This window comes from Phoca vitulina, unplaced genomic scaffold (genome assembly GCF_004348235.1).
Source record: "Phoca vitulina isolate PV1807 unplaced genomic scaffold, GSC_HSeal_1.0 scaffold7, whole genome shotgun sequence".
NCBI lineage: Eukaryota > Metazoa > Chordata > Mammalia > Carnivora > Phocidae > Phoca > Phoca vitulina.
The window spans coordinates 42,461,394-42,489,004 of NW_022589710.1; the positions used below are offsets into that span (position 1 = coordinate 42,461,394).

At 39.5% G+C, this 27,611-nt stretch overlaps 1 protein-coding gene across 35 annotated transcripts in view; it reads left to right on the plus strand.

Moving 5' to 3' along the window:
* The window catches only part of SIPA1L1 (signal induced proliferation associated 1 like 1), a 385,985-nt gene that overhangs the window by 266,590 nt on the left and 91,784 nt on the right, over positions 1-27,611 (plus strand). For all 35 annotated transcript variants that reach the window (XM_032405449.1, XM_032405459.1, XM_032405458.1 and 32 more), the window contains 3 exons: positions 1,492-1,680; positions 16,808-16,982; positions 26,302-26,405. In XM_032405449.1, the coding sequence (XP_032261340.1) occupies positions 1,492-1,680; positions 16,808-16,982; positions 26,302-26,405 (468 nt within the window). The remainder of the gene's footprint in view (positions 1-1,491; positions 1,681-16,807; positions 16,983-26,301; positions 26,406-27,611) is intronic.

Below are 27,611 nucleotides of genomic sequence, written 5' to 3' on the forward strand. Positions count from 1 at the left end.
TTCAAACAAGGTCTGAGGCTGCCTGTTGGAGCCTGACGGGGTGCACACCTCTCAGGTACGCACTCCTGCTGCGTGCCCCCCCCGCCCCCCCCCCCCCCGCGCCCCCCCACCCCCCCCCCCCCACCTGCGGGCTCCCCCACCCTCTCCCCCCCCCCTGCCGGTTCCCCCCCCCCCCACCTGCCGGCTCCCCCATGCCCCCACCTGCGGGCTCCCCCACCCCCCAGGCCCCCATCTGCGGGCTCCCCCACCCTCCAACCCCCACCTGCCGGCTCCCCCAGCCGCCCTCCCGCGCTCTCCTCAGATCCGGCTCCGCCATAGCGGTGGCTCTTGCCGCCCCACATCTGGTTCTTCCTTATCTCCGTACCTTCGTACCTTCGCTCTCTGACATGAGCTTTTACAGAATTCCCCCCACCCCCGCCCCGACTTCATGGCCCCTTTTTAGTGCCACGCCTTCCATGACGGCCTTTTCTTATGCACTGAGCCACAACGCCCCAGCTTCTGCCCTTGGACCCTCTTAGGACCCGAACTTGTGACACTCTTAGCAAATACAGCCTTCCGAATTGCGGCTGTGGTTCTTGCCTCTCACCCGCCTGCACAGCACACCTGGCCGTCCGCACGCACGCCGTCCTCTGTCCGCTCTCACCACACCTGCTGCAGTTCGGTGCCTCATGACCTGCCGGCTTCGTGGGAGGGTGTTCGGTGACGGGGTTTTTTCTTAGGTCATCGTCAATGTTTACATTATATTAACAGCTTTGCCGCATGACACGTTTTAGGAATTAAGACTGCTCTAGGCTTCATATTTATTCCAACAAATCATCATTACGTAGAGAAATTTTTTTGGTTATGTTTGTATTTCATAATGAAAGCGTTTTAAGCGGAAGTCCAAAGTGATTTCCAGTGCTGTTGACTATGCTACTGTACTAAGTACAGTCATGGTCTTATCGTCATTGCGTGTGGGGATATAAGGAGTTTATGCTTGTCAGCAGTATGTTATGAAATTTAAAACTTTATCCTTCCCCTTATCTTTTGTAACAAAATAATGTAATAAAATTTTGTAATAAAATAATGTAATGTAAAATAACTGTGTAATAAAATAATGTAAAATAAAAAAAAGGTATAACGTCTAAATCCTTCCGATATTTCTCTGGGATATCTCCTTCTTAATTTGGTTAGTGGCATTTTACAGCCATATAGACCCTGATCTTATTGAGCTCTTTAAGGAAATGGCCTTAATTGATTTTTAAGTCGGTGTCCCTGGAAGGCTTGATGATGAGTTCCTTTGGACTTGCCTGGGTCTTGGAAGCGTTGGTCTCTTTTCATTACAGAGTTCTTCTATCACTCCCTTCATTCTTTCTCCCTCACCGGCTTCCCCTTCAGAAGTCGTTCCCTGCTCCTCAGCAGCACCCTAACCTAGGCCGTCAGTGCATTCGATGTAGTTACGCCTCTCCCACACCGAGAGAGCCCTCAGCCGAGCACATGTCTGTCTTTCAGCTCATGACACTGAGAGGCTCAGTCCTGGAGGATGCCATTCCCTCAACGGCAAAGCACTCGACCGCCAGAGGATTGCCCCTGAAGGAAGTGCTGGAGCATGTGATTCCTGAGCTCAACATCCAGTGCTTGAGGTTGGCCTTCAACACTCCAAAGGTCACAGAGCAACTCATGAAACTGGATGAACAAGGGGTGAGTTTGGCTTCTGGTGGAAGATATTCTTGCTGCTCAGATTAACTGCTAGGTTTCCAGAATACAGACCTTGATACTTCTTTTTGGACAGGGAAAACTGATACCATTTATCTCAGTGTGGTCTTTTTGCACTTACTCATTTTCTTCTTAACTCTCTGAACGTTTCTCATCTGATGAAATTTTCTATGTCTGAATTGGTAGATATGGTTCTTAAACTGTGTTCAGCTCTTTCAGTATAAAATCTTCCATAAATGCAGTGAATTTTTCAGATACTTTAGGAATAAGTAGTAGCAATAAGAGGCTCTGTTTTAAGTGCCTTAAATATGTTACCCCTTTTACTCTCCCAACCCTATGAGGATGGCACCATTATTATCCCCATTTTAGAGTTGAGGACCCTGAGGCACAGGGAGATTGAGTAGTAAGCCCAGGTTCACACAGTTAATTAGCCACTACCCCATGCTGTTCTTAAACGCTTCAGTTTTGAAAAGTCTATTTATACCACCAAAGATGTATTCCAGCCAAGATTTCTAAATACAAAATTTTAAAAATTTGTGTCCTAATTAGTCACAAAAGGAAAATTCTCAAGATTTTCTCACTTCCATACTTCCTATACCTTAATGTGTGGCCCTTTGGTCAAGATGCAGATGGTTGATAGGATAATCCATACAGAAACAGCATAAGGGTAGAGGATGAAAAGTTATACTCTGGAAAATCCACTAAACGGGGATATGCCCACATTCTGCTTGGAATAATTTGAGCATCTGGGCTAGTTGTGTTAGATGCTGTATTTATATACTCTGACTCTCTCTTTGAACATCTTTGAACATTTCAGCCATATTACATCCTGTCAGTATGACTAATAATAGCTTTACTATTGCATTAAAAAAAATTCCTCCAAACATAAAATTGTTCCACTTACTGAATGCCATTTTATGAACAAATTTCGATGGCATCTCCTTAATTAACCAAAAATTCAGACATTATTAAAATGAATAGGAGTTTTTAAAAAATCCATTTTAAGGTATATTCTTTTCATTCAGCCAGTAGGGATATATTAGGAACCAATGGCTGGACACAACTTCTCTAATCATTGCTCTCTCTGTCCATTCATTTTACTTGTCAGAGAGCCCAGCTGATATCTGTTCTGTACATAGATTTCAAGGAGGCTCTGCTTGTCCATGTTTATAACATGCAAATTGGGCACACTTGGAATGCTTCAGAAGACCGCTGATGCTTAACTGTTTGGGGGCTGTTTTCCAGTAAATGTTCTGAACATTCAATCTAACAGAGGAGGAATAGAAAAATGAGGATTAGGTTCAACTTTATGGATTCAGCCTTTTCAGTTACTGTGCTTTTCAAGGAGAATTATATTTAGACACTGATAATGTAATCACAAATTGAACATTCTAAATCCTACATTGGAACAAGTTTTTTTATAGAAGGGAGGTATTTTTTGCCATTTTTCCCTTTGTTGTACCCATATTCGCTAAAAACTGGGTGCCCTAATTAAAGACATCTTGTGTGGTCTCTGGCCCATTTTATGCCCTCTCTTAGTGATGAACACTTTCTGGTCCCATCAACGTAGAAAAGATAAGAACACTATATAGTGAGTTTAACTTAAAGCTAAATTTATTTAATTCATAGAACTGCCCATTCTAAAATTATGGGCTTCTTATTCTTAGGGGGTATTAAAATATCCTTTCCTTCATAAATTATTGATGATAATATGTGTTAGTTATTTTCTTTAATGCCTTTCCTCTGAGAAATTAAAATTTGGCAACCTAGGGTAGTCTCCCCGGTTTTATTTTGGAAATTTTGCTAGGCAGTAGAACCTAAAAGTTTAAAGCCTGCTATTTTCTATATGCAGCTCTAAATCTGGACTAAGGGGCACCACCCCCCCGCTCCCTTGGCCTCTGTCTTTTCATTTATATCTCCATAGCATTCAAAGCCAGGATTGTGCTGATAAAAAGCAGATGACACGCATACTTGAGTGTTTAGTCTGGGGAGTCATTTTTTTGGTAGGAAATCTCATTAATGCCTTGGAATCATTTTGAGAAAATGATTATTTTCATGCCTTTCATACAGATTTTTAAAAAGAAATGCATATAAGTGCAGTAGGTTACGCATTTGAATCATTGCAAAGCATTTTCTGTTTCCATCCATAATTTCATGCTTTGTACATTCTTATATTTAAAAAGATTCATAGAATGATACCGGGAAACTAGACTCACTGAAAAGGACTTCTAGATCTCTCCTTAAGCTTTATTTAAACAATTCCTTTAGTATCTTTTTTCCTTTAAACAGCTTATATGATTATGCTTGGGGGGGAAAAAGAAAACACTATTTGCTTGCTTCATTGTGACATTTTGCCTTTCAGATCTCTGGTGCTTTATTTTTTCATTTTACCACTTTTAAAAGCTGAAATGAATAGAAGAACAAATTAAAATTATATCTAATATATAAAAGAAAGCATTTCATAAAAATGTGTTTTTCATTTGATTAGACTGATATGTTTGCAGGAACTGAAGGTAGGCATTTTAATTCCTGAAGTTTTAGAAAACGAATATATGCTAATCCATGTTGTATATGTGGCTTATCCGAGCTTTCACATTTTCCTTCCTGATGCCTTTCTGGGCCTCTCACTATTTATTGATGTCCATTTCCATCCTCCTATATAGGGCAATACCCTACCAGTGATTTCACAATGTCAAGAATTTAGAACAGTCTGTGATTCAGAAACTTGGGATCAACTCTGGATTTAGTTTATCCATCTTGGTCCTAGATCTTCACTTATTCAATAATTGAGAGCATCATTTATGATAAAAACAAATTAGATCAGCATGTATGTTTACTTATTGCACTACTGTAAGCATTTTACCACATGTCCTGATTTACTCCTTAGAGTGCCCTGCACAGGGCTTCTAATCATTGGCCTGTTGTACGGTTGAGAAGATTGAGACTTCAAGAAGTTCTCAGTGTTGTTTTCCCTTAGTAGTCCTAAACACTGGGTACACGCATTTGCAGAATACTGCCCTTTGTTTTTACGATTTGCAAGTTTTTATACTTCTGCATGTCTTGAATTATTTAGATACGCAAAACTATGCTGTAAAGTATCAGGAATTTCATGATCTATTCAACCCAACTTTTTAATAATATAAATTTAATAATAGTTACTTTTAAATTTGCCATGTCAAAGCCATTTTCTTCATCAGTCATTTAAAAAACACCATTATCTCATCTACTCTGTGCAAGGGGAATGAAAAGCCACCATGCCGGCCACATGGTGCGTACCGAAGAACTGTTAGCTGTGGTTGATAACGATAAAATAATAGCTTGTTAGGAGCCCGTTGCATGCACTATCTCATTTAACCTTTGTGAGCCTCCCATGAGAGGGCTGCTAGTACAGGCTGTGTAATACGTTATGTTCACGGTCATAAGTAAGCACAACTGTTCCAAATCTAATAAGTGCTTATTGAGAACCACTCTTTGTGGATTGTTAAATACTATGGAGAATAAATAGGCTAGTAAGACACAGTCCTTACCCATGAAGGAGACAAGGTCATAAATTACTATAATGAAAGTCAGGTTTAATATAACGAATATAATGAGAGAATTGCAAACAAAGAGCGGTGGAGGTGCAGGCAACAGGGCCAAGTCATGACTGGTTAGGCCTATTCCCAAGATGGGCCACGGAAGGGAGGAGGATATCCTCGGGCCCGAGACCCAGCAGGGCGGTGGTCGAGACTCAGAACAGGAAGAACCAAGCACAGAGGGATGAAGGCAGAGTGTGGTTATGGCAGGCGTGTGAGACACATGTAAGGGAGTAACAAACATAGGTGTTTTTTATTGAGCAGTGACCAAGCCAGGCACCCTGTGAATCAATTTACATGAATTATTTTAATTAGTCCTCAGAATCCTTTGATGTCAGTGCTGTCATTGTTCTTGCTTTATGGACAAGAACACCGAGGCACAAAGGGGCCGAAAGACCCCACCATTCACAATTAGGGTCTGGTGGAGGCGGGCCTTGAATCCAAGCATTCAGATTCCAGAGCCTGCACTCTTACACAATGCACTGAACACCCCATCCTCCTCTCCCTCCCATGAGTGGGAGAAGAAACTGTGGAAAGACGGCTCCAAGCATTAGTGCTGCTGGCTTTGGTGCCCAATATTAAGTAGAACATATTAAAGTACAATTGCCAGTTTGCAGTCGAGAAAATTGGTAGTCCTGTTTTTATCAGGAAATGTCAAGTTTCATGTACACGGTAGTGGTTTTACCTAAATGAGTATCTCCACTGTTTTTCTAGATAATTATTAAAAATGCGAAGAAATGAAAATATTTATTGGGCTTTCTATTCCTTAAAAACTCAACCCTTCAAGTTATTGAAGTTAAAGGGGAAAACGATCATATCTAATTAGGTCTGCAATATTTATTTCAAGAATAAATGTTAAGGAAAGAAGCAATGTTATTTGATAATGAATAGCACTGGTTTTTTGATTAAGGATGTGGATGAAATTCTCTGCTGCTTAGCCTGTTCATTGCCACGTTGCATTATTTTATTGAGGATAAATGAGTTTGACCAGCCACTTTCTTCTTTGATTCAGGCAGCTAGATTTAAAGAATGAATCGTAAGGAAAACACTTTTCCCAAAACCCATTTTATACAAATGAAGCTTTGGCAGAACAAGTACCATTCCTGAAATTTTATTCTTCTTTTGATTATGGTAACAGCTAATGCCCAATTAAAGTTCAGATGACCACCACATTGGTTCTAGACAGCTCGTGGATCTGTATGTGTGTTATCAGGAGGGAAATACACGTGACAGTCCTCAGGTGAGGGAAGAAGGCAGTGACATTGGTAGCTTTATCTTGTCTCTTCACAAGTAATGATTACTGTGCCCTGGCTCATCCGTGCTCTTTTGCCTGGCTGAGGCTGGGCTGGATGACAGGGTGGAGCCCTTTCTAGTGGTAAGACAGCTGATAGCGGTGACGTCTGGAAGACGTTTGGCTGTGGTGGGACTGCAGTTTGCAGTGGTGGATGTGAGCATGGCAAAGACATGCAGTGAGGATGCTTTGGTTCACGGTCCAAAAAGAGTAATGGAGTGCAGATATTTCAGTCTTGACTTTAAATTGTAGATTGTGTTTTCAATTCAGCTTTAGAACAAAAATCTAGTTTCTTTCCTATGGGACTTAACTAGCTAATATCTTCAAATGGTGCAGAAATCAAAATTAATTATGTTTACTTCGAGGGATCCCATTCCTACTCTGCTCTATCTCCTCCCCTCTCTCTTCCTACATAACCACTTTTACTAGTTTCTTATATATTGTTTTTCTTTATACAGATGTCCTCATATATGCATATAGAGTCTTATTTCTTCCTTATACGGAATATAGCATGCTGTGGACATTTTCTCTTTTCACTGAGTAATGTATTTTGGAGATCTTTCTATGTCAATATAGAAAGCTTTCCTGTTTTTATGGCTGCATAATATTCTGTTGTGTTGCTTTACTATAATTTATCAGTTTCCCTATTGATGGGCTTTTGGATTGATTCCCATCTTTTCCTATTACAAAAAATGCTGCAGTGAAGAGCCTTTTTCTATGTAATAGAAATTTGTCTTAATGTCAAGTCAAAACCAGGTACATTTATTATCAATTTAATACCCAATATGAAGCTTTTTATTTTTGTGAGAAATTTTTCACAACATCAGAGAAGATTATTGTATGTTTGTGTAGAATTTTTTATGTTATGCTAAAATAAAAATAGCTTAGAATATGTCTGTGCACAAATAAAAGTAATTTGATAGCATCTCAGTCAGATTTTAAAAATAACATTCCTACCCAGTATCCATGTCATTTTTAAAAAGTGATTTTATTTTTGTTAGTAATTTCCAATGAGGACAACTTTTCTAATTAGCATTTTTTTGCCCACTACACTGAATTTTTCCAGTCTCTTTGACATTCTTTTTAGGGGACAGTATAGGGATGAGTCTTTAAGAAGTGGTTAAGAAAGTTGTCATGTTTATGAAGAACAAGCCAAAGTAAATGCTATCAGTGTGAATCGTGAGGATTTTAAAAAATGAACAAGGTCTTCATGTCCAGTGATGACAGAATAGTTTGCTGCAGACCAGCCCACCCAATGAGAATAACCAGGAACACTGGACAAAATAGTTTTTAAAAGTAAGTTTGTACTTTTGCTTCTAGAAATACGGGGTAGATCTATTTTTAGCCGATTCTTCCTGCTAAGTACAGCTAAAAACCTTGTACACTGTATATAAAGCAAGCATAAAATTTGCAAGGTGGAGAGAAGGAGGCAGATTGGCTAAGGATTGTGGGATTTGAGGAACAACCCAGTGGTCATTCATGATAAAAACGGAAGTAGGGAGGAACTTGCTCAACTTAATGAAAAACATCTACAAAACATCTATACTTTATATCCTACTTACTGATGAAAGATTTAGGGTTAAGAAGCAAGGAGATAAAAAAAAAAAAAAGCAAGGAGATACAGTCACCATTGCTATTCAGCATGATACTGGAAGTTCTAATCAGCACAATAAGGCAAGAAAAGGAAATAAAAGATGTTAGATAAAGGAAAGGAAAAAATAAAACTGTCTCTGTTTCAGGTGACATGATAGTCTATGTACAGAACCCCAAGGGATCTACAAAAACTTCCTAGAACTACAGCGGTGTGTTCAGCAAGGTTGTAGGATTCAACATCAACTCACAGTGATTAATGTGGTATCTTTGTTGTTTCTTTTAATTGAAGTATAGCTGACACACAGTGTTACATTAGTTTCAGGCGTGCAGCTCAGTGATTCAAGTCTCTACATTACGCCGAGCTCACCACAGTGTAGCTACCATCTGTCCCTGCAGTGCTATTACAGTACCATTAATTATACTCCCTATGCTGTGCTCATCCCCATGACTTACTCATTTCATAACTAGAAGCCGGTATCTCCTACTCCCCTTCACCCATTTTGTCTTTCCCACCCCCACCCCCGACAACCACCAGTTTGTTCTCTGTATTTATGGGTCTGTTTCTGCTTTGTTTATTGGTTTGTTTTAGATTCCACATATAAAAAAATCATATGGTATTTGTCTTTCTCTGACTTATTTCACCTTGCACGATACCCTCTAGGTCCATCTATGTAGTTGAAAATGACAAGACGTCATTCCTTTTTATGCCTGAGTAATATCCTGTTGTATATATGTACCACCTCTTCTTTATCCATTCATCTATTAAAGGACATTTAGGTTGCTTCCATATCTTGGCTATTGGAAATAATGCTGTAATAATCATAGGGGTTCATTTATCTTTTTGAATTAGTGTTTTCATTTTCTTTGGGTAAATGCACAGTAGTGGAATTACTGGATCATATGGTATTTCCATTTTTAATTTTTTTGAGGAACCTCCATTCTGTTTTCCACAGGGGCTGCCCCAATTTGCATTCCCATCAGTAGTGCACAAGGGTTCCCTTTTCTCCACATCCTCATCAACATGTGTTATTTCTTGTGGTTTTGAGTTTAGCCATTCTGAGGTAATATTTCATTATGGTTTTGATTTGCATTTCCCTGATGATTAATCATGTTGAGCATCTTTTCATGTGTCTCTTGGCCACCTATATGTCTTCTTTGGAAAAATGTCTATTTGGGTTCTCTGCCCATTTTAATTGGATTACTTGTTTGGAGTCACTTTTTCTTTGGTGTTGAGTTCTATACATTTTTTAATATATTTTGGATATTAACCCCTTATCAGATATATTATTTGCAAATATCTTCTGTTCACTAGGTTGCCTTTTCCTTTTGTTGATGGTTTCCTTCATTGGACAAAAGCTTTTTACTTTGGTGTAGTTCTCAATTTGATTTCTTTTAATGAATGTGTGGAACCTAAAATTACAATACCGTTACAGTCCCACAATAAAAAATGAATGCTTGGGTATATATCTAACAAAACATGTATAGGACTTGTGCGCTAAAAACTGTAAAACACTGATGAAAAAAAAATAAAAGAAGACCTAAATAAATGGAGAGACATACCATGTTTGTGGATTGAAAGACTCAATATCTGAATGATGTCGGTTCTCTAATTGATACACAGTCAACACAATATCAAAATCCCAGTAAGATATTTTGTAATTATAGACAAGATTATTCTGAAATTTCTATGGAAAGGCAAAGGAACTAGAATAGCTAAAATAGTTTTGAAAAAGAAGAATGACATGAGGGAAATCATTCTTCCTGATTTTAAGACTTATTATGTGACAATAGTAATCAAAACTATGTTTTATTATTGGGAGGACAGACTAATGGATCAATGGAACAGGAGAGAGAAACTAGAAATAGCACCCGTCCCCACATATATCCCAGTGATTTTTTTTTAAAAGATTTTATTTATTTAATTGGGAGAGGGAAAAGCAGACTTCCCGCTGAGCAGGGAGCCCGATGGGGGACTCGATCCCAGGACCCTGGGATCATGACCTGAGCCGAAGACAGACGCTTAACTGACTGAGCCACCCAGGCGCCCCAGTATCCAAGTGATTTTTGACAAAGGTGTAAGAACAGTTCAATGTAGGAAGGATAGGTTTTTCAAACAAAGGTGCTGGGACAATTAAACATCCATAGACAAAATAATGATCTTGACCTAAACATCCCACATTGTACAGAAATTTATTCAAATGGATCATTGAAATATAAAACTATAAAAATTTTGATAGTAACATAGGAAAAAAATCTTTGGGACCTGGGAACCTGGTAAAGAGTTCTGAGACATAACACCAAAAACTTGATCCAGACAAGAAATAACTTAGAAAATGGTATTCATCAAAATTAGCATCATGCAGTGCTTTTTTTCCTTAGACATTTGCTGTTTTATGACAGGCTTGGGGCTTAAGTCCACATAAAGCTGCAAATAAAAGTTAGGGACAGACCAGCCTTGATTTCATGAGGGCTGCAGAAATAAAAAATGGAGTTCAGGGAACACTGCCTCTGTAAGACAATCCAGTTGAAATTCTAGAATGGGATAAAATAGCCAAAAGTTAAAATTTCGATAGATATGTTTAAGAACATACTAGAGCAAAAGAGAAAATTGTTGAATTGAGGATAAATTACCAGAAAATTGTTTTTCTTTTTTTTGTTTTGTTTTTATCATGATAAATGTACTATTTAATCTCCATATCCTACTCCCCCCCCCCCCCCACTTCCCCTTTGGTAGCTATCAGTTTGTTCTCTATAGTTAAGAGTATGTTTCTTGGTTTGTCTCTCCATCCCCTTTTTTTTCTTTGCTTGTTTTGTTTCTTAAATTCCACATATGAATGAGATCATATGGTATTTGTCTTTCTGTGACCTTTTTCACTTAGCATAATATTCTCTGGATACATTCATGTTGTTGCAAATGGCAAGATTTCATTCTTTTTGATGGCTGAGTAATATTCCAGTGTGTACATCCACATCTTCTTTATCCATTCATCAGTCAATGGACACTTGGGAGGCTTCCATAGTTTGATGATGTAAATAATGCTGCAGTAAACATAGGGGTGCAATTACAAGAAAAGTTTTAACTGAAGAATGGAAACAAAAAAATATGAGAAATACAGAAAAGTATCTAAAAGGCATTGAGCCAGAATGAAATACATCTATGTAATGGAATTCCCCAGAGGAAACAAAGCATTATTTGGGGGATAGAATCAGTATTTTAAGATATATTGGTAGAAAGATTTCCAAAACTGTTGAAAGATAATGAATTAAGATGGATTTATGGAGCTCTGCCTCCCCTAAGCACAATAAATATAAAGAAAATCAGGCATAGGTCCATCAGGATAAAAATTTCTGAAAATAGAAGAAAAAGAGAAAGACCATAAACAGAGGGAAAAAGGTCCTCCAAAGATGAATGGGACAATTAGCTGTTAAAATCAATCATTTGTTGGGCTCTGAAGCCTAAAGAAAAGGTAGAAGCCAACACAGGTTTCTAGAGTGCCAAAAGAGTAACTTTCACAGTGGATCTTACCCAACAAAAATATTCTTTAAAAATGTAAGCAAAAGTAATTTATAGTTGGGCGGGGGGGACAGTGATCATCTGAGTTAGTTGATTCAGGGATGGGCTACAAAGAGGAATCAGAAACTCGGAAATGATGGAAATTTTTTGTATTTTGATGATGGTACAGGTGTATTAGAACTCATTTAATCAAATGGATGCAGTTTACTGTTCAGAAATTATATACCAATAAAGTTGATTTAAAAATTCAAGGTAGATTTCTGCTTCTAGCCAAGATTAAGAAAGAGGGACTGGATTTACCTTTCCATCAGAAACAATTTAAAAAAAATAGGCAAAACAATGAAACAGTTGGTTTTTAGGACTTTGGGCATTAGGCAGCAAAGGACAGTGATCTCTGGGAGGTGGGATGCAGATTGAAAGGACAGTGAGATCACACCAGCTTTCTGCCTGAAGAGTTTGCAGACTGCAGTGCAGAGGTTTGGGGGGCATCCGTGGAAGCCCAGCAGTCTCCTGAGTTGAGACTTACAGGTGAGTCCAGGGAAACCAAGAAGGGTGGAGTTTGCAGAGATGAGTACTAGTAAGTGCATGCATTTGAGGAAGTGACTTGAGTCCAGTGTGGGAACCACCTTCCAGGTTTAGGGGGCAAATCCTCAGTCCTCCCACGAGGCCAGGAATAGCTTCTGCCTCCACCAGGCCGACTGGAGAACCTCCTAGTTCACATGGCAAAGGAGTCATCCCGGGATGGTTTTGCCTCAATAGTGGGACAAAATTATCTTTAAGTTAAACATTGGTGTTGTACGACCTAACAGAGTTTAAAAGCAAGAACTGAAAAGATCAAACTATTTCCAAATATCTATGTCCCAGAGCAAAGCTCAAGCACCCTCAAGCCTTCATGGCCCACACTCTGAGAACTGCCTCACAATTGAAATACCATGACTCATAGTGACGGTTTGAAATTTCTGGATTAAGTCAGACAATGTAAAGATTTTATAAGAATTTGAGAACTGGGTTTTTCTCTTGGTCTTTGCTGCCCCAGTAGCCTTCCTGAGGCCAGGACACCAGGCAAGAAGAGGTGAAAATACAGAACTGAGAAGTTGGTTATTCAAATCTGTTTCTATTGGCAGAGGGCTGTGACTTTATCATCCATCTTTCCCAGACACTCAGGGCTATGTAAATCAGATGGTAGTATTTGTTTCTTTGATTCTGTGTTGAAGTATCCAGTTTATTAGAGGAAGAGCGATTTTATCTACTGTTGGTTCCTAGCTATGAGAGCCCATGTCACTTTTGGTCGTTTTTTTTTTTTTTTTAAAGATTTTATTTATTTATTTGAGAGAGAGAGAATGAGACAGAGAGAGAGAGCATGAGAGGGGGGAGGGTCAGGGGGAGAAGCAGACTCCCTGCTGAGCAGGGAGTCCGATGCGGGACTCGATCCCGGGACTCCAGGATCATGACCTGAGCCAAAGGCAGTCGCTTAACCAACTGAGCCACCCAGGCGCCCCACTTTTGGTCGGGTTTAAGGACACTTTGCTTTATTGAGATTCAAGACCTTCCTGTCAAATACAACCTTTGTCCTGTTGGATTGACCATCATTACTTGTTATAGTAGAAACATTTGTGGGTTTCCAAACACTTCCAGAATGTTCCCTGTGAACAGTTGATAGACAAGCATGGAATTGTATAGCATGGCCCTGAGATTATCTAAAGCGAGAATCCTAAACTGTGGATAAACACAACCTGTTCCCAGGATGGCTTCTGGTGTCCTCATAACTCTATTTTGAGCATTACATGGAAGGATTATATATTCATGTATGTAAATCCATACAGATGTGTTTGTGTGTGTCTCAAAAAAAAAAAAAAAAAAAAAGTGCTGTTTTATATAACCTCCTAACAACTTAAAACCCCAAACCATAGCTCTGCCTCCATTTACATTTGCTCTTCCTCTTGCAGTGGCCCGTATCATATTTACCTAACTCTTCTCTACCAGCTCCTTCCTCTCGCAGGGAGCAGGGCTGCTAACTGAGGATGCCAGGAGCCTGTGTTCAGAGAATACCACCTACCTTGATTTAATTGCAGTAGAAGCCATGAATACAGTCATATTGTCACGTTAGAGGATAGAGCAGTGACATTTGGCACAGTTTCAAACTGGAGGGAATCTAACATTCTAACAAATTTCCTAATCCTCTTAAAGGCTCCTGCTTTCACGAGCAGCCTACGCCAGTTTGTTCCCCGAGCTGCCGGTGGAGTTCACTAGAGGATGAGAAATCTGTCAGAAGAAGGCGGCACACTGTCTCATTGTCCTCAGATACAGCTTCTCCAGTGGTTCGGGGGAAGTTTCCTTACTTCTCTCTGTAGTGAACGGCTTTTTTCTATAAACGAATCCTTTTGAATGTTGCACAGTGAAATCTTAGGCCTTTATCTGAGAAGTTTTAAAAAGCCATCCACAAATCCAGTGTCCCTGTGATGCTTTCTCTTGAACAGGGTGACTTTTGTTTTACGTCGTGGCCTGAGAAGGCTGATCTGGGAGGCACAGAGCCAAACAGCAAATCGCTCACAACCCCTTCCTTTCTCCCCCTGCCTTCATGTCTTTGATAGCCCTCCCTGCAGGGAGACAGGAAAGATGTGGCTGTATGAAGGACTTCTTTTGTAGTTGACCCAGAGCCCACCACTGTTTTTTATTTGTTGAGGCCTAATAGGGTAGGTACTCAGATTAATTCTAAAGCCCAGGTGAGATCTCTACCTGTAGGAGTCCCCTTGCAAACATTAGCCACATTCAGACATTTGAAGCAGGCCAGCTGACAGAAGGGTGAAATGTCAGTGGTGTGCAGTAGGTTTTATTCTAACCTCTTCTGTTTTACCTACATGTAGGATATGAAAATGAATTAAGTCAAATGTGTTTCTGTCGATAATTTAAAGGAAGTAGAAATAATGTGACGTCACATGCTGTTTTGAAAATATGCCATTATTACTATATCCGCTTATTTGCGAGTTTCTGACTTGGAACTTGACCTTCTGCCGGACACTCCTAGGAGCTCTCATGTCTGGGGGCGTTGTATAAAGGCCGTGGAGCTTTCTTGTCAATGAGGTAATGTGCGGTGGAGGGAGGAAAGCAAGTGAGAGTTTTGCCCCTATGACATTTTCTCATTACTATTCTGAATCACTTGGTTTAAAAAGTTGGAAAGAGGGCGCCTGGGTGGCTCAGTTGGTTAAGCGACTGCCTTCGGCTCAGGTCATGATCCTGGAGTCCCTGGATCGAGTCCCGCATCAGGCTCCCTGCTCGGCAGGGAGTCTGCTTCTCCTTCTGACCCTCCCCCCTCTCATGTGCTCTCTCTCATTCTCTCTCTCTCAAATAAATAAATAAAATCTTTAAAAAAAAAAAAAAAAAGTTGGAAAGAGTACTTAAGGTTCACAATGCCTTATGTAAAATGGTGGGGGCTGGATGGGTTTCAGAATTCAGAAATGTCCGCATTTTAGAAGGACAAGAGAATGTATACACCATATGGTAATATTCCCACTGGGGTCTGAGACCGCACCCCACAATCACATTAATATTTCCACAGGGGAAAAATGTGAAGATTCATATAACCTGGGATAAATTAAGAGTATTAATGTCAGCCCATATCAAGTTTTACTGCCACATGTGTTTGCCTAAATTTGGTTTTTACCTTTCAACTTCAGAATTGCAAATAAGGGGCTGTGGATTCAAGCCTGGTTGAATCTTGGTAGTAGTTAACAGAGCCAGCCGGGTCACAGGACGGAGTTTGTGGTCTTGTGTCTCTCGCTACTGGGCTTCCATTCTCCGACTATGCCGATGTGTCACACAGGGATATTTGCTCTCTGGGCTATTGTGAGGATCAGCTAATGCATCTGAAGTACTAACCAGCGATCGGCGTATGGTGGGTATTCGGTAAATGTTAGCTGTTACAATTTTGCCTCCTCCCTTCCCCCTTTCACTTTGGGAGATGAAAATTGACCGATGCACTGGCTGCATTGTCACTCTGGAAAGAGACCAGAGCAGTATGGAGTGCCTCGATTTCACTGCGGAATTAAAAGTCTGAAGTTTTATACCAAAACTAATGTCTTGGGGCACCTGGGTGGATCCGTCAGTTGAGCGTCTGACTCTGGGTTTCGGCTCAGGTCGTGTTCTCAGGGTCTTGGAATCCAGCCCCATGTAGGGCTCCCGTGCTCAGCAGGGAGTCTGTTGGAGATGCTCTCTGTCCCTCTCCGTCTGCCCCCCCCCCGCTCATGTGTGCGCCTGCGCTCCCTCTTTCTTTCTCTCCCAAATAAATAAATACATCTTAAAAGAAAAAGAAAACTAATGTCTTGTTAAATGACTAATATCACCATAAAATTTGTTTGCAGAATGACTAGACTTTTCAATGATGAGTAAATATTTTGATTAATGTTACATGATACTTAAATCTCCTGAATGATTTTTTTTTACTGTCTCTGAGGAAGGAGTATTTGCCACTAGCTGATTTGCCATTATGAAACCCCTTTTAAAGTTTCTATTCAGGCACTCATCTTTTAGAAAAATATTTGAAAAGTATATTGTTGATGATGCTAGTGCTCTAACAAAGATATAACTGAGGTTTATAATTTAGGATATTGGAAAAATGGCATTGGGAGTGAAATCGAAATCCAGTTTTACCAAAAAAAAAAACACCTAGAATTCACAAGTATATTTATGGGCTTTTTAGTGTGAAACAATATATATTAAAGTATCTTTTGTAAAGTGGACCTCTGCTTTTAAATTTGTAAAGCCCTAAAAGGGGAAGATGATTAAAAAGGAATTACCTTTAGTTGCCAAGCTGTTTTTTAGAGCCTCATTTTGTACTTTGTAATCCATTCAGAGAAATTCCCTAAAGTATCAACATGTGTTCTAACATTGCATGATCTTGACGTACAGGAAGTGTTAATTCATTTTTCTGGCCTTTTCTCTTAACTTGTGAAGATTATAGTTGTGGATGCTTGTTCTACTGTATTTTTTGGACTAGAGACAGAAAAATTGAAACAGAAGGATTTCAAGAGAAGAGAGATGTTAGCTTTCTGATGGCCAAGTGCCCTACAGGAGTTAGGAGCAGTTAGGTGGGGCATAGTGGACCTGCCTGCATTTATATGCATGTACGGCCTCTCTTCACAGCTGAACTATCAGCAGAAGGTGGGCATCATGTACTGCAGAGCTGGACAGAGCACTGAAGAGGAGATGTACAACAATGAGTCAGCCGGCCCGGCGTTTGAGGAATTCCTTCAGCTGTTGGGAGAACGTGTTCGGCTCAAAGGATTTGAGAAGTATCGTGCACAGCTTGACACCAAAAGTAAGAAATACTTATACTCTCCTGCTAGGCTTATTTCCCTCCTGCTGTGTTGATGTTCATCTGCTAAATTGCCCATAAAACAACATTGCCATTTACTGCAGAACACTGCTGCTGATAGGGGAGAGCAAGTCGGAGAGGGAGGATGAGCCACCGAAACAATTGAAGACTATAATCAAAATAGCTAGGATTGGACTGGTTAAAAAAAAAAAAAAATCGCGTTATCAGAAGTGTCAACGGAGTAGTAGAGCGGTGGGTGCAAATCATGCAGAATGGCTCCTGGATAGTGTTGCATAAATTTCACTATATTTAGCTGAATGTTAGAGTGATTCAAATTCCAGAATCTTATAACCACATGGTCGTAAGCCCTAGAATTTTTTACTTTCATGAATTTCTTTCATAATCCTCATGCTTATCTATGCAGCCAGTCTTCATATGGTTTTCTTACTCATTTTTTATGTTCTAGTAATAGTGAGGGCCTTTGTTTGCTTATTTTCTATTTTTATTATTCATAGTCTAATTGAATCCCTAAGAAAATAGGCTTCTTAGCTTTGGTATTAGATTGGCTCCTGAAATTTGTTGATTAAAAGCACAATGATGGAAGAGGTTTTTTTTGGCTATGGCTCATGAACATACAAGTACATGAACATACCTGTACACTCCTGTTCCCCAAGTCATTAATAACATAGTTCTCAAGTATCTATTTAGGTTAGAGGAGGTTGACGTCTGCTGTGTGTCTGTGAGGAGGCAGTTTTAAACTTTATCTCAAAATCCATCCATGGACACCTGTGACCTGTTTTTCATTGAGAGGGTCTTTGGATTAGCACATCTATATTGCAGTCTATAGTAATCTCTCCGATTTTCTGCACAGGAAATTAAATAAGGAGTTGAGTCATGAAAACAGAAAAGCATTCATAAACTCCACTGTAGGGAAGAATTTCCTGTTGCCATGGTTTTGCTGTTGCCAACTTGGAAACGACATGCAAGAGAGACTATTAAAGCCCATAAATAGCCTCAGCTCTTAAATATTATTTTAACATTCCATACTCTGCTTGCAACTGCATAAAATGTTAAATCTCAATATGCCCTGAGACTCTTCTTTTCCAGAGACTCTGACATTTGCCCTATAAGCTTCATTCATGTTGTCCCAATTTGTTGTGTTATATAAATTATCCTCACCACAAAGAGCTATATGAAAGGGTCTGGGAAGAGAATATAATAAGCACCCTGGTTATTTTTTTTTAAACATATAATATATTAGTAGTTTCATGGGGGTAGAATTTAGTGATTCATCAGTTGCATAAAACACCCAGTCCTCATTACATCAAGTGCCCTCCTTAATGCCCATCACCCAGTTACCCCATCCCCTCACCCCCATCCCCTCCAACAACCCTCAGTTTGTTTCCTAGAGTTAAGAGTCTTTTATGGTTTGCCTCTCTCTGTTTTTATCTTATTTTATTTTTCCTTCCCTTCCCTTAGGTTCATCTGTTTTGTTCCTTAAATTCCACATATGAGTGAAATCATGTGGTATTTGCCTTTCTCTGACTTATTTCACTTAGCATAATACCCTCTAGCTCCATCCACGTCACTGCAAATGGCAAGATTTCATTCTTTTTGATGGCTGAGTAATATTCCATTATATATATGTATTCCATATATTTCACATATATATGTATATATATTCCATATATTTCATTCTTTTTGATGGCTGAGTAATATTCCATACACACACACACACACACACACACACACACACACACACATCTTCTTTATCCATTCATACATCGATGGACATCTGGGCTCTTTCCGTAGTTTGGCTATTGTGGACCTTATAAACACCCGATTCTGTGCATGAATGGCCAGATTAGAAATTGATAAGACTATTATTTGTGCATTCACACATTCCCAGCCACTTCTTGATGATGAAAGGCAATGTGAGAAATGTATAACAAGACCATGCTTAAGCAATGTGGCATCAAGTAAGAAACTAGAATAAGCAAAATAAGCACTTTGTGCATATTTTGCCTCAAAATCCCAATAACCATGAAGGCTAGAGGGGGGTGAGCCTGGATTAGCAAACTGTCTCTGATGGCACACTTTTACAGTTCTGTGATGTTCAGCAGCGAAGGGTTCCTTTTCGCTGCAGTGCCCTCCTTTAAGTCCCCTGTAACCTTTCAGGGCAAAGCTGATGAGCAGAAGAGTCTATAGTTTCTTTTTCTGCCCTTTCAGAGGGTCAAGTTTCCTCCCGGGAACAGAAAGTCAGAGAGTATTTCTATTTTGCAGCCCTGAAAGAGGCAGTTTGCATATTTATCTCTCTTACTTCAAGCCGACAGGGTCAAAGCCAGCCCCTGCATACCCCAGCAGCCTCTCACTGGCCATGGCACGCCCAGGGATGAGACTTGGCTCTGTGTGCTAGGAGGTCATCTCACCACATTCTGTCCAAACTTATTTTGTGTCAGGAAACCCTTTCTTTGAATATAATCATTAAAAAGAGAAAATGCTAGGGTGCCTGAGTGGCTCAGTTGGTTAAGTGTACGACTCTTGATATCAGCTCAGGTCTTGATCTCAAGGTCGTGAGATTGAGCCCCAAGTCAGGCACTGTGCTGGGCATGGAGCCTGCTTAAGAGTCTCTCTCCCTCTCCCTCTGCCCCTACCCCCTCTAAAAAGGAGAGAGAGAGAGAAAGCTTTCCAGTTCACGTGTTCCCAAAGGATCATTTCCTTTATGTTTGACAGTGTAGATGTGATTGGATCTGTGGATTTGTAGTTTTCATCAAATAAAAATAGTAATCACCAATCTTGATTTCTTTATTTTTTTCTGTCCCCATCTTCTGAATCTCCAATTACACATACATTGGATCACTCACTAGGATACCATGGGGGTATCTATTGATTTGATTTTTTTAACCTTTTTTTCCCCTATGCTTCCATTTGGATAATTCCTGTTAATATATCTTCCAAATTCAGTGTGTTCTTCTTTTCTTCCACAGTGTCTTAATCTGCTGTTAATCCAGTCCAATGAAATTTTCATTTCAGATATTGTCACCTTCAGGGCCAGAACTGCATTTGGTCCTCTTTTCTTATATTTTCCCTCTTTCTCCTCATAAGGTTCATGTTGTCCTTTAAATACTTGAACATATTTATGATGGCTGTTTTAAGGTTTTTTTGTGCCAATTCTCTCATTCTTGTGGATCCTTTGAGGTCTCCATTTAACAGATTTTCTCCTGCTTTTGAGTGACATTTTACTGCTTCGTGCATCTGGTTACTTTTGATTAGAGAGTGTATGTTGCGAATGTTTTATGGCTGAGTGTCTAGATTTTGTGTCTTTAAAAGGAGTGTTGTTGAGCTTTGTTTTGGTGGGCAGATAGGTTACTTACAAAACAGCTTGATCTAATGAATCTTGTTCTTAAGCTTTGTTAAAGCATACCTAGAGCAGTTCTTTATCCTCTAATTTAGCTCTACTATTAAGGCATGACTTTTCTTATGTCTGAATACCTGCATATTCAGTGAGGTCTCTTTACTGTGGCTGGTTAGAACTTGACAGTCTTCCAGCCTTATGTGAACTGTGAGAATTGTTTGCTTTCCAATTCTCTGGTAGTTTTTCTTTGCCGAATAGTTTTTCTGTCTTTCTTTTATTGAGGTCTAATTGACATATAGCATTCTATTAGTTTCAGGTGTAGAATGTAATGATTCAGTACTTGTGTATATTGTAAATTACCACACAGTAAGTCTAGTTAACATGTGTTGCCAAACAAGGTTACAAAAATTTTTTTCTTGGGATGAGAACTTTTAAGATCTACTCTTAGCAGAACTTTCAAATATGCAGTACAGTATTATTAACTATAGTCACCATGCTGTACACTACCCTAAGAGTTTTCTTTGCCTGGCTTTTGGAATCTTACTCTCTCTGTGTGCAGCTTACTCTTCAGCCCAAGACTCAAGGGGACCCTTATGCAGATTTCTGAACCTCTTTCACTGTGTAGTTTTCCTCCTCTTTGGTACTCTGCCCAGCAAATATCAGCTACCTCAGGCTTCCTGAACTCCAGTATGTTTTGGCTTCCCTCTTCAAAGCCATGCTCTGTACTGTTGTTCCAGAAGTACCTCTAGGTAGAAAACCTGGTGGGAATCAGAGCACTCATCTTCTTTGGCTCTTTTTTTCTCTTGGATCACTATCCGATGTCTGAAAAAAGTTGTTTCAGATATTTTGTCAGTTTTTCTAGTTATTTATAATGGGAGAACAAGTCCTGTACCAAGTACTCTTATGGCTGGAAGCAGAAGTTCCAGATACTTTTTATATTTGTCTTCTCGTGCAGCCCTCACAGGCCTTGCTAGGTACCGGTTATCCCCATTTCACAGAATTGGCTTCTGTAGGTTAACGTGCCCAAGGTTAGATGGCTAGGAAGCACGACGGAGGTAGAACAGATCCTAGCGCTGTGGTTAACGAAGTGTTCAGAGAAAGCATAAATGTAGAATTAAGTACAGCAAAGCCCAGAGCTCTGCGTCCTGGATGTGTCTCCCCCTCTCTCAAGCCCTTAGGTTCACATTACCCAAGCCATCTCGAGAAATGGCTCTGCCTGTTATGTATTACAATTCTATTCAGATTTTAGGAAGGATCGATGGAGCTTTTGAACCATTTCTTGTTTTTCCCAGTTTTTCATACAAAGTCCATTTTCCTGGTTCAGAAATAAGGTCGTTTTGCAAACAAGCTACAGATGTGTCAGGGGTTGAAACAGTTCTGCAATGAAGACATTTTTCAAGTGGTGGATTTTTTTTTCCCTCCTTACTTTGTCTCCTCACTTGGGTGACATAACCTCTAGATAATTACCACCCTCACACTACAGCAAATACAAAAATAAACTTCCCACCAAGCAGTTTGTTGTTTGAAAGCTGGAGACCACCTTCATTTTTAGCTGTGCATATGGATGATTATTTGGGAAATCATTTCCTGGATGAGGCTAGTTTGTCAAGGCAGAACATAGATTTTAGAAGCCCTTTGTAAAGCATTCCTTCAAAGCCTTAACCTTCATTAATTTGCTGCAATGTTAGTGAATGCTTGTTGCTTCCCCCATTTTTCAGCAGTGTTACAAAAACCACTGAGATTCAGGGTCTTAGAAGAGATACAAGTTTTTTCATAAAGAAAATAAGTCCTTTTTTATTTGGAATATTTAAACTTTGATAGGGAACTGGATAAAACTAGCATTGCTTAAATGCTCTGCACATGCAAGGGGCCATTTGGAGTTTAGACACTGATGAAGAAAAGGATTCTTTTTTCACCTCCTTAACTTTGACCTGTGTTACAATGTAAGGTTTTTCCTTTGAGTGTTCCTGGAATGCACTTGGCAAAGGAATTAAAATATGTAAAGGTCTCTCTTTAAGGAAACTACCCTTTATACCTCAGCTGCACAAATTTCTAAATTCTAATCCTTATCCTGAGCATCTTCTATGGGCTAGTACTTTCATATACATATTTCATGTAATCCTCACAGCAGCAAGAGCATCGATGGACAGAGAAGTGAAGTGATTTGTGGTCATTTAGCAAATGATGCTGCTGTCGTTCAAATTCAGATCTTACTTCCAAATTGAGAATCAGGTAACTGCAGGTGTCTTGCCAAGTGAGTCGTTGGCAGAAAACAGTAGTGACTGACTCCTAAGTGCTAGCCCCCACCGTCTCGACCTTCCTCATCTCTCCGTGTGTTACTGATTTTGAGAAGCCTCGAGTCCCAGGTGCATTCACTTGCACACTCACACACACAGGCCTTCAGCTGACACAGTATGGACTCACCTTTCATGGCAAAAGGCAGGACAACAGACTCTTCTTGATCCTGACCCTCACTGAAGTGAAAGAACCCATCTCCTGGCCACTGCTAAATGTACCTTGAAAAATTATTAGTAAACATGATAGATGCCAGAGCAGGTGGAAGTCTTGACTTCCCCAAATACTCCACTAGTGAGTGAGTGAAATAGTACCACGAAGGCCAAAGTGTGTCTCCTCTCGAATCCGTGCTGCTGTCCCAGATGTCAGTACTTGGCCCTGGCTGTGTTTCTGAGCATTGACTTCTGCGTTCCCCAGACCCTGAGGCAAGATTGCATGGATGGGACATCAGGGGGCCTTCAAGGGATGGTCCCCAGCAGCCACCTGACGATTATTATATTTCAAATTAAATAAAGGGATAAAAATGAGACTTACAAGCTATCTGATTTCATCTTGTATTTGATGTGTTCTGTAGTGGTGAGTACATTTAATTAACGGAGCTTAAGCTTTCTTCATTCTGTTGACTTTATTTAGCCTACATGCGTTTAGTTAACGAGATTACTTTTCTCTTGTGCTCATAAATATTTAAAACCAGGAACTTTCCTGAAATCAAATTGCATAGGCTTGTTTTCCTTCATCTAGCTTTTCTTAACTCTGATACATCTATTAGTGATTGAGAAATGGTTGTTATAAAAGTCTGATTACTTTTCCTCATTCAGATTTGTACACATACACCTTGTCAACGAAGTTTCAGACTACCTAAAAGTAAAGGCGTTGAGCCCAAAAGAGCAGTCAAGGATGATTATGACACGGACTGTATCTAAAACCGCTCTACAAACTCATTAACCAGTTCATACCATCTTAAATAGAAATGCCTAATGTACGATATTATCATGTGTCTACACTTTTTCAAAGCAGCTGAGAAATATACTGTTATCATTCCTCAATTATTCAGTGCCTTATCATCTATGTTGAATATTAGAAATTTTACTTTCTAGGACTTCGCGTAGAATGCCGACCTTATTAGTGGGTGGATGCCACTTGCTGGTAGTATGATTTGGAGGCGGATCATGTGATTATCGAGATGACCCATAAGATGCCTGAATTTACTTTTTAACTTTTACAGCTCCTCGACAAGTATGAAGGAGCGTTATCTTCCTTTCACCCCTCTTCTCAAAGCGTATTTCCCTTTAGAAATTTTTTAATATGTATTCTCTTCAGCCAGAGGAAAAAAAAGGATTTTTGTCATTTTCATTTTCCTGATTGTTATGCTATTAAATTTTTCATGGTTTCAGGGTTTCAGGGTCACTAAAAATATCATAATAGCAATATTGGATGCTTTATTTTTGAGAAAATATAACAAACATTCATTTTCCATTCTCTCTGATAAAGTTTAACAATTCTGTTATGTACATAGTATTTTCAGGATTTGGAATTCCTTTCTTCTCAGAAAGGAAAATGTCATTATTTCAGCCCTTGTTTCATCTCTGAAACTTTTGAAACTATTTAAACTGTTTAAAATTATCAGCAAAACTTGGGGGTTTCCAGAAGTCCCCAGAAAAAGGATGGTCAAGCAGCGTACCTGACATAAATGAGGTGTGCAGAAAGGAAAGCGAGAATGGGCCAGAAGTAGAAAAGCAGATGACCTTCCGCATTGTCTTCCACATCAGCTTTCCTCTCTGGCAGTAATCCTTTTAGAATTGGACAGATGTAGAAAGCGGAATGTAATTCATGAATACTAGATGACAGTCTCTTTTCTAGTTCATTAATTTTGCTCAAAATTGACTTGAAACACATGTAAGTACATGTCAAAGCTGACACATTCACTTTAAGGTTTTAAAATGTACTAATCAGTTCAAGAGTTATTTATAGCAAGAATCCTTAACAGTAGGTATGTTCTTCTTACTCAGGAGCTGTCTTAGACAGTTCAATTATTTATTGCAGTAATTTGTAGTTTTTTTTGTTGGTGGTCATTAGCATTTAGAGGATATTTTTTCCTGGAAAGTTATATGTTGGTACATATTTTTGCAATTTTTGAAGAGTAGTCTGTGCTTTATTTCACTTTAGCTTGTTTCTAATCCTTTGCATTTAATGTCAGCTTCCAAAAATTAAGGTCCTCCAAGAAGCTTGAGGTTGAAACTCTGGTCTCTAGAACATTTTTACAAGTCTATCTGCAAGCCACTGTTGCGGTTTATTCTTGGAGCAGTGCCTAAGGGCAGTGGAGCTCCTGAATTACAGTCACCCTACGGGTGTTTATTTTTAGATTCCTCTGCCCAGCCCCATACCCACTGAGCAGTATTTCTGGGGGTGGTGCATGAGAATCTGCCTTTTAAACTAGCTCCCCAGATGCCACTGTACATGCTAAATTTGAGAACTACTGCCTCTTAGTATATGCCAGGGGCTTTGTCTTGCGGCTTCTCTAAAATGGAGTAAAGCATTCTGGTCCTCAACAGTATGGTTGACGGAGGCGTGAGTTTACCCAGAATGAACGCACTTCTGTCATTTTGCAGCCAGTAAGTCCAGGGCCTTTAAGACTAAAGATACTCCCTTTCGATTGGACCATTAATAATTCTCTTCTCTGCTTTCCAGTTATTTGTGGGCAATTGATTTGTTAATGATTAAGTGGTTAGAGGTTGCTGTTGACTTAAGGAAGGTGAGAGCAGAACAGTCTCAAAACATTGTTGGACATTGCTAGAATGCCTGTGTTACTCAGTGTTACAGTCTTGTTAAATTTCTGTTTCTTAAGAACAAAACATTTCTCTTAAATCAGAAGTTTTGGAAAAGATGTTCTTCATCTGATGTCTGGATAGAATTCAGGGGTGTGTAAACTTGGATGGGAAATAATTTTACATTATTTTCACTGACCCCCTAACTAAAATTTAGCACTTCCTTCAGTTATGAATATAGGCAACAAACAGTTGTTTAAGTTCTACCTATGATTTTATTGCAAGTTAGAAAGCATAGATATTTTCATATTGTATTTTTTTTGGAGATCCTTCAAAATACTGCTTATTGTACATCACTACTTCAAAATCATAGTAACTAGATCAGTTGCTAAAACTTGTTAGAGAAATCTAATATTTTAAAATTATTTTTGATAACTATTTTGTAGTACAGTTGATTTCTATTGAAATCATATATATTTTATATATTTAAAAATATTATTCTGACAAGGGATCCATAGGCTTCACTAGACTACCAAAGAGAATCATACAAAAAAATGGGTAAGCACACCAATGCTCGGGGCACCTGGGTGGCTCAGTTGGTTAAGTGGCTGCCTTTGGTTCGGGTCATGATCCCAGGGTTCTGGGATCGAGTCCCGCATTGGGCTCCCTGCTCAGTGGGGAGCCTGCTTCTCCCTCTGCCTGCCGCTCCCCCTACTTGTGCTCGCTCTCTCTCTTTGACAAATAAATAAAATCTTTAAAAAAAAAAAACACCGATGCTAGATTTTATACTAACATCTTTTCATTCTAAACCATTTCCCTTTTTTTTTTCCGAGGTATTTTCTGTAAGTGAACTATTTTTCCTATTCTTATAGTCATCTCATCATTATATAATATTTTTTTACTGTAGCTGACTCCACTGGAACCCATTCTCTGTACACAACATACAAAGACTATGAAATTATGTTCCATGTTTCCACCATGCTGCCATACACGCCTAACAACAAGCAACAGGTAAGAGATCCCTGGTGTTGTCTGTGTTTCTTCGCCCTTGTTCATTTCCCCCAGAAGCCTAAGTGGCAAGTTTGTAAAATCTTAAACCAGAATTTAATGTTGCACGTGTCACGGCAGCAGGAAGCCTTGTACTCTGCGGAAATAACGAATAGCAAATGAGCTGAAAACAAATGAAGAGACACAAATTCTAGGTTAACAGCCAGCTGGATGGCTTTGGGAATTAATCCTTTGCTTTTCACCCACGGAGATTGAGGTTTTCATGGAATCTGAAGAGAACAAGTTGAAATCATGGTGATTAGGTGACCCTGCAGGGTTGCAGAGAACATGGATGAGTGGGTGAGATTCCATCTCAGGAGGCCAGGGTACAAAGCAGGAAAGTACTGATGTGTCATTTCAGATTTCAGAGGAGGTTTGGTATACTAACTGGGAGAAAAACCAAAATAAATGTCAGTGGGATCTCAGAAAAAGGCTTTTTCTTAACATTTATCAGGAGACAGCAAAGAACATTAAAAAACAATTGGCCTTCGTGTACATCATACACAGTTTCTTTTAAAGAAGATCTAGGGGCGCCTGGGTGGCTCAGTCGTTAAGCGTCTGCCTTCGGCTCAGGTCATGAGTCCTGGGATCGAGCCCCGCATCGGGCTCCCTGCTCTGCGGGAAGCCTGCTTCTCCCTCCCCCACTCCCCCTGCTTGTGTTCCCTCTGTCGCTGTCTCTCTCTCTGTCAAATAAATAAATAAAATCTTTAAAAAAATAAAAATAAAAAAAAATAAAGAAGATCTAAAAGCACAATGCCTGTTACTAAAATGTGGTCATTGACATAGTAAATGAAGAAGCCTAGAAGTGGCAGATTGTCACAGAGCAAAATGGAAACTGGCAGTATTATTTTAGAAAGTATGTGGTCGTTGCTGTTTTTAAAAAATATGTCAAAATAAATGATACCAAACTGACATTTAAAAGAGCCAGAGAGCAAACAGCTTCTCCTTTCAATAGCAATTATAAACACAAGCAGTCCAGTATTACTTCTGACCTTAAAATGGATCTAGATTTTGTTATTGTCAACTGTTGTGCTAACAGAACACAACCAGCTGCAGAATGAATCACATCCTCTTTCCCAGAATTTAACCAAACACGGATCGAATCGAACACTTCATCACTGCAGGTTTGATTAAATCACAAATAGAGGTAACAAAATTTTGCCTCTTATA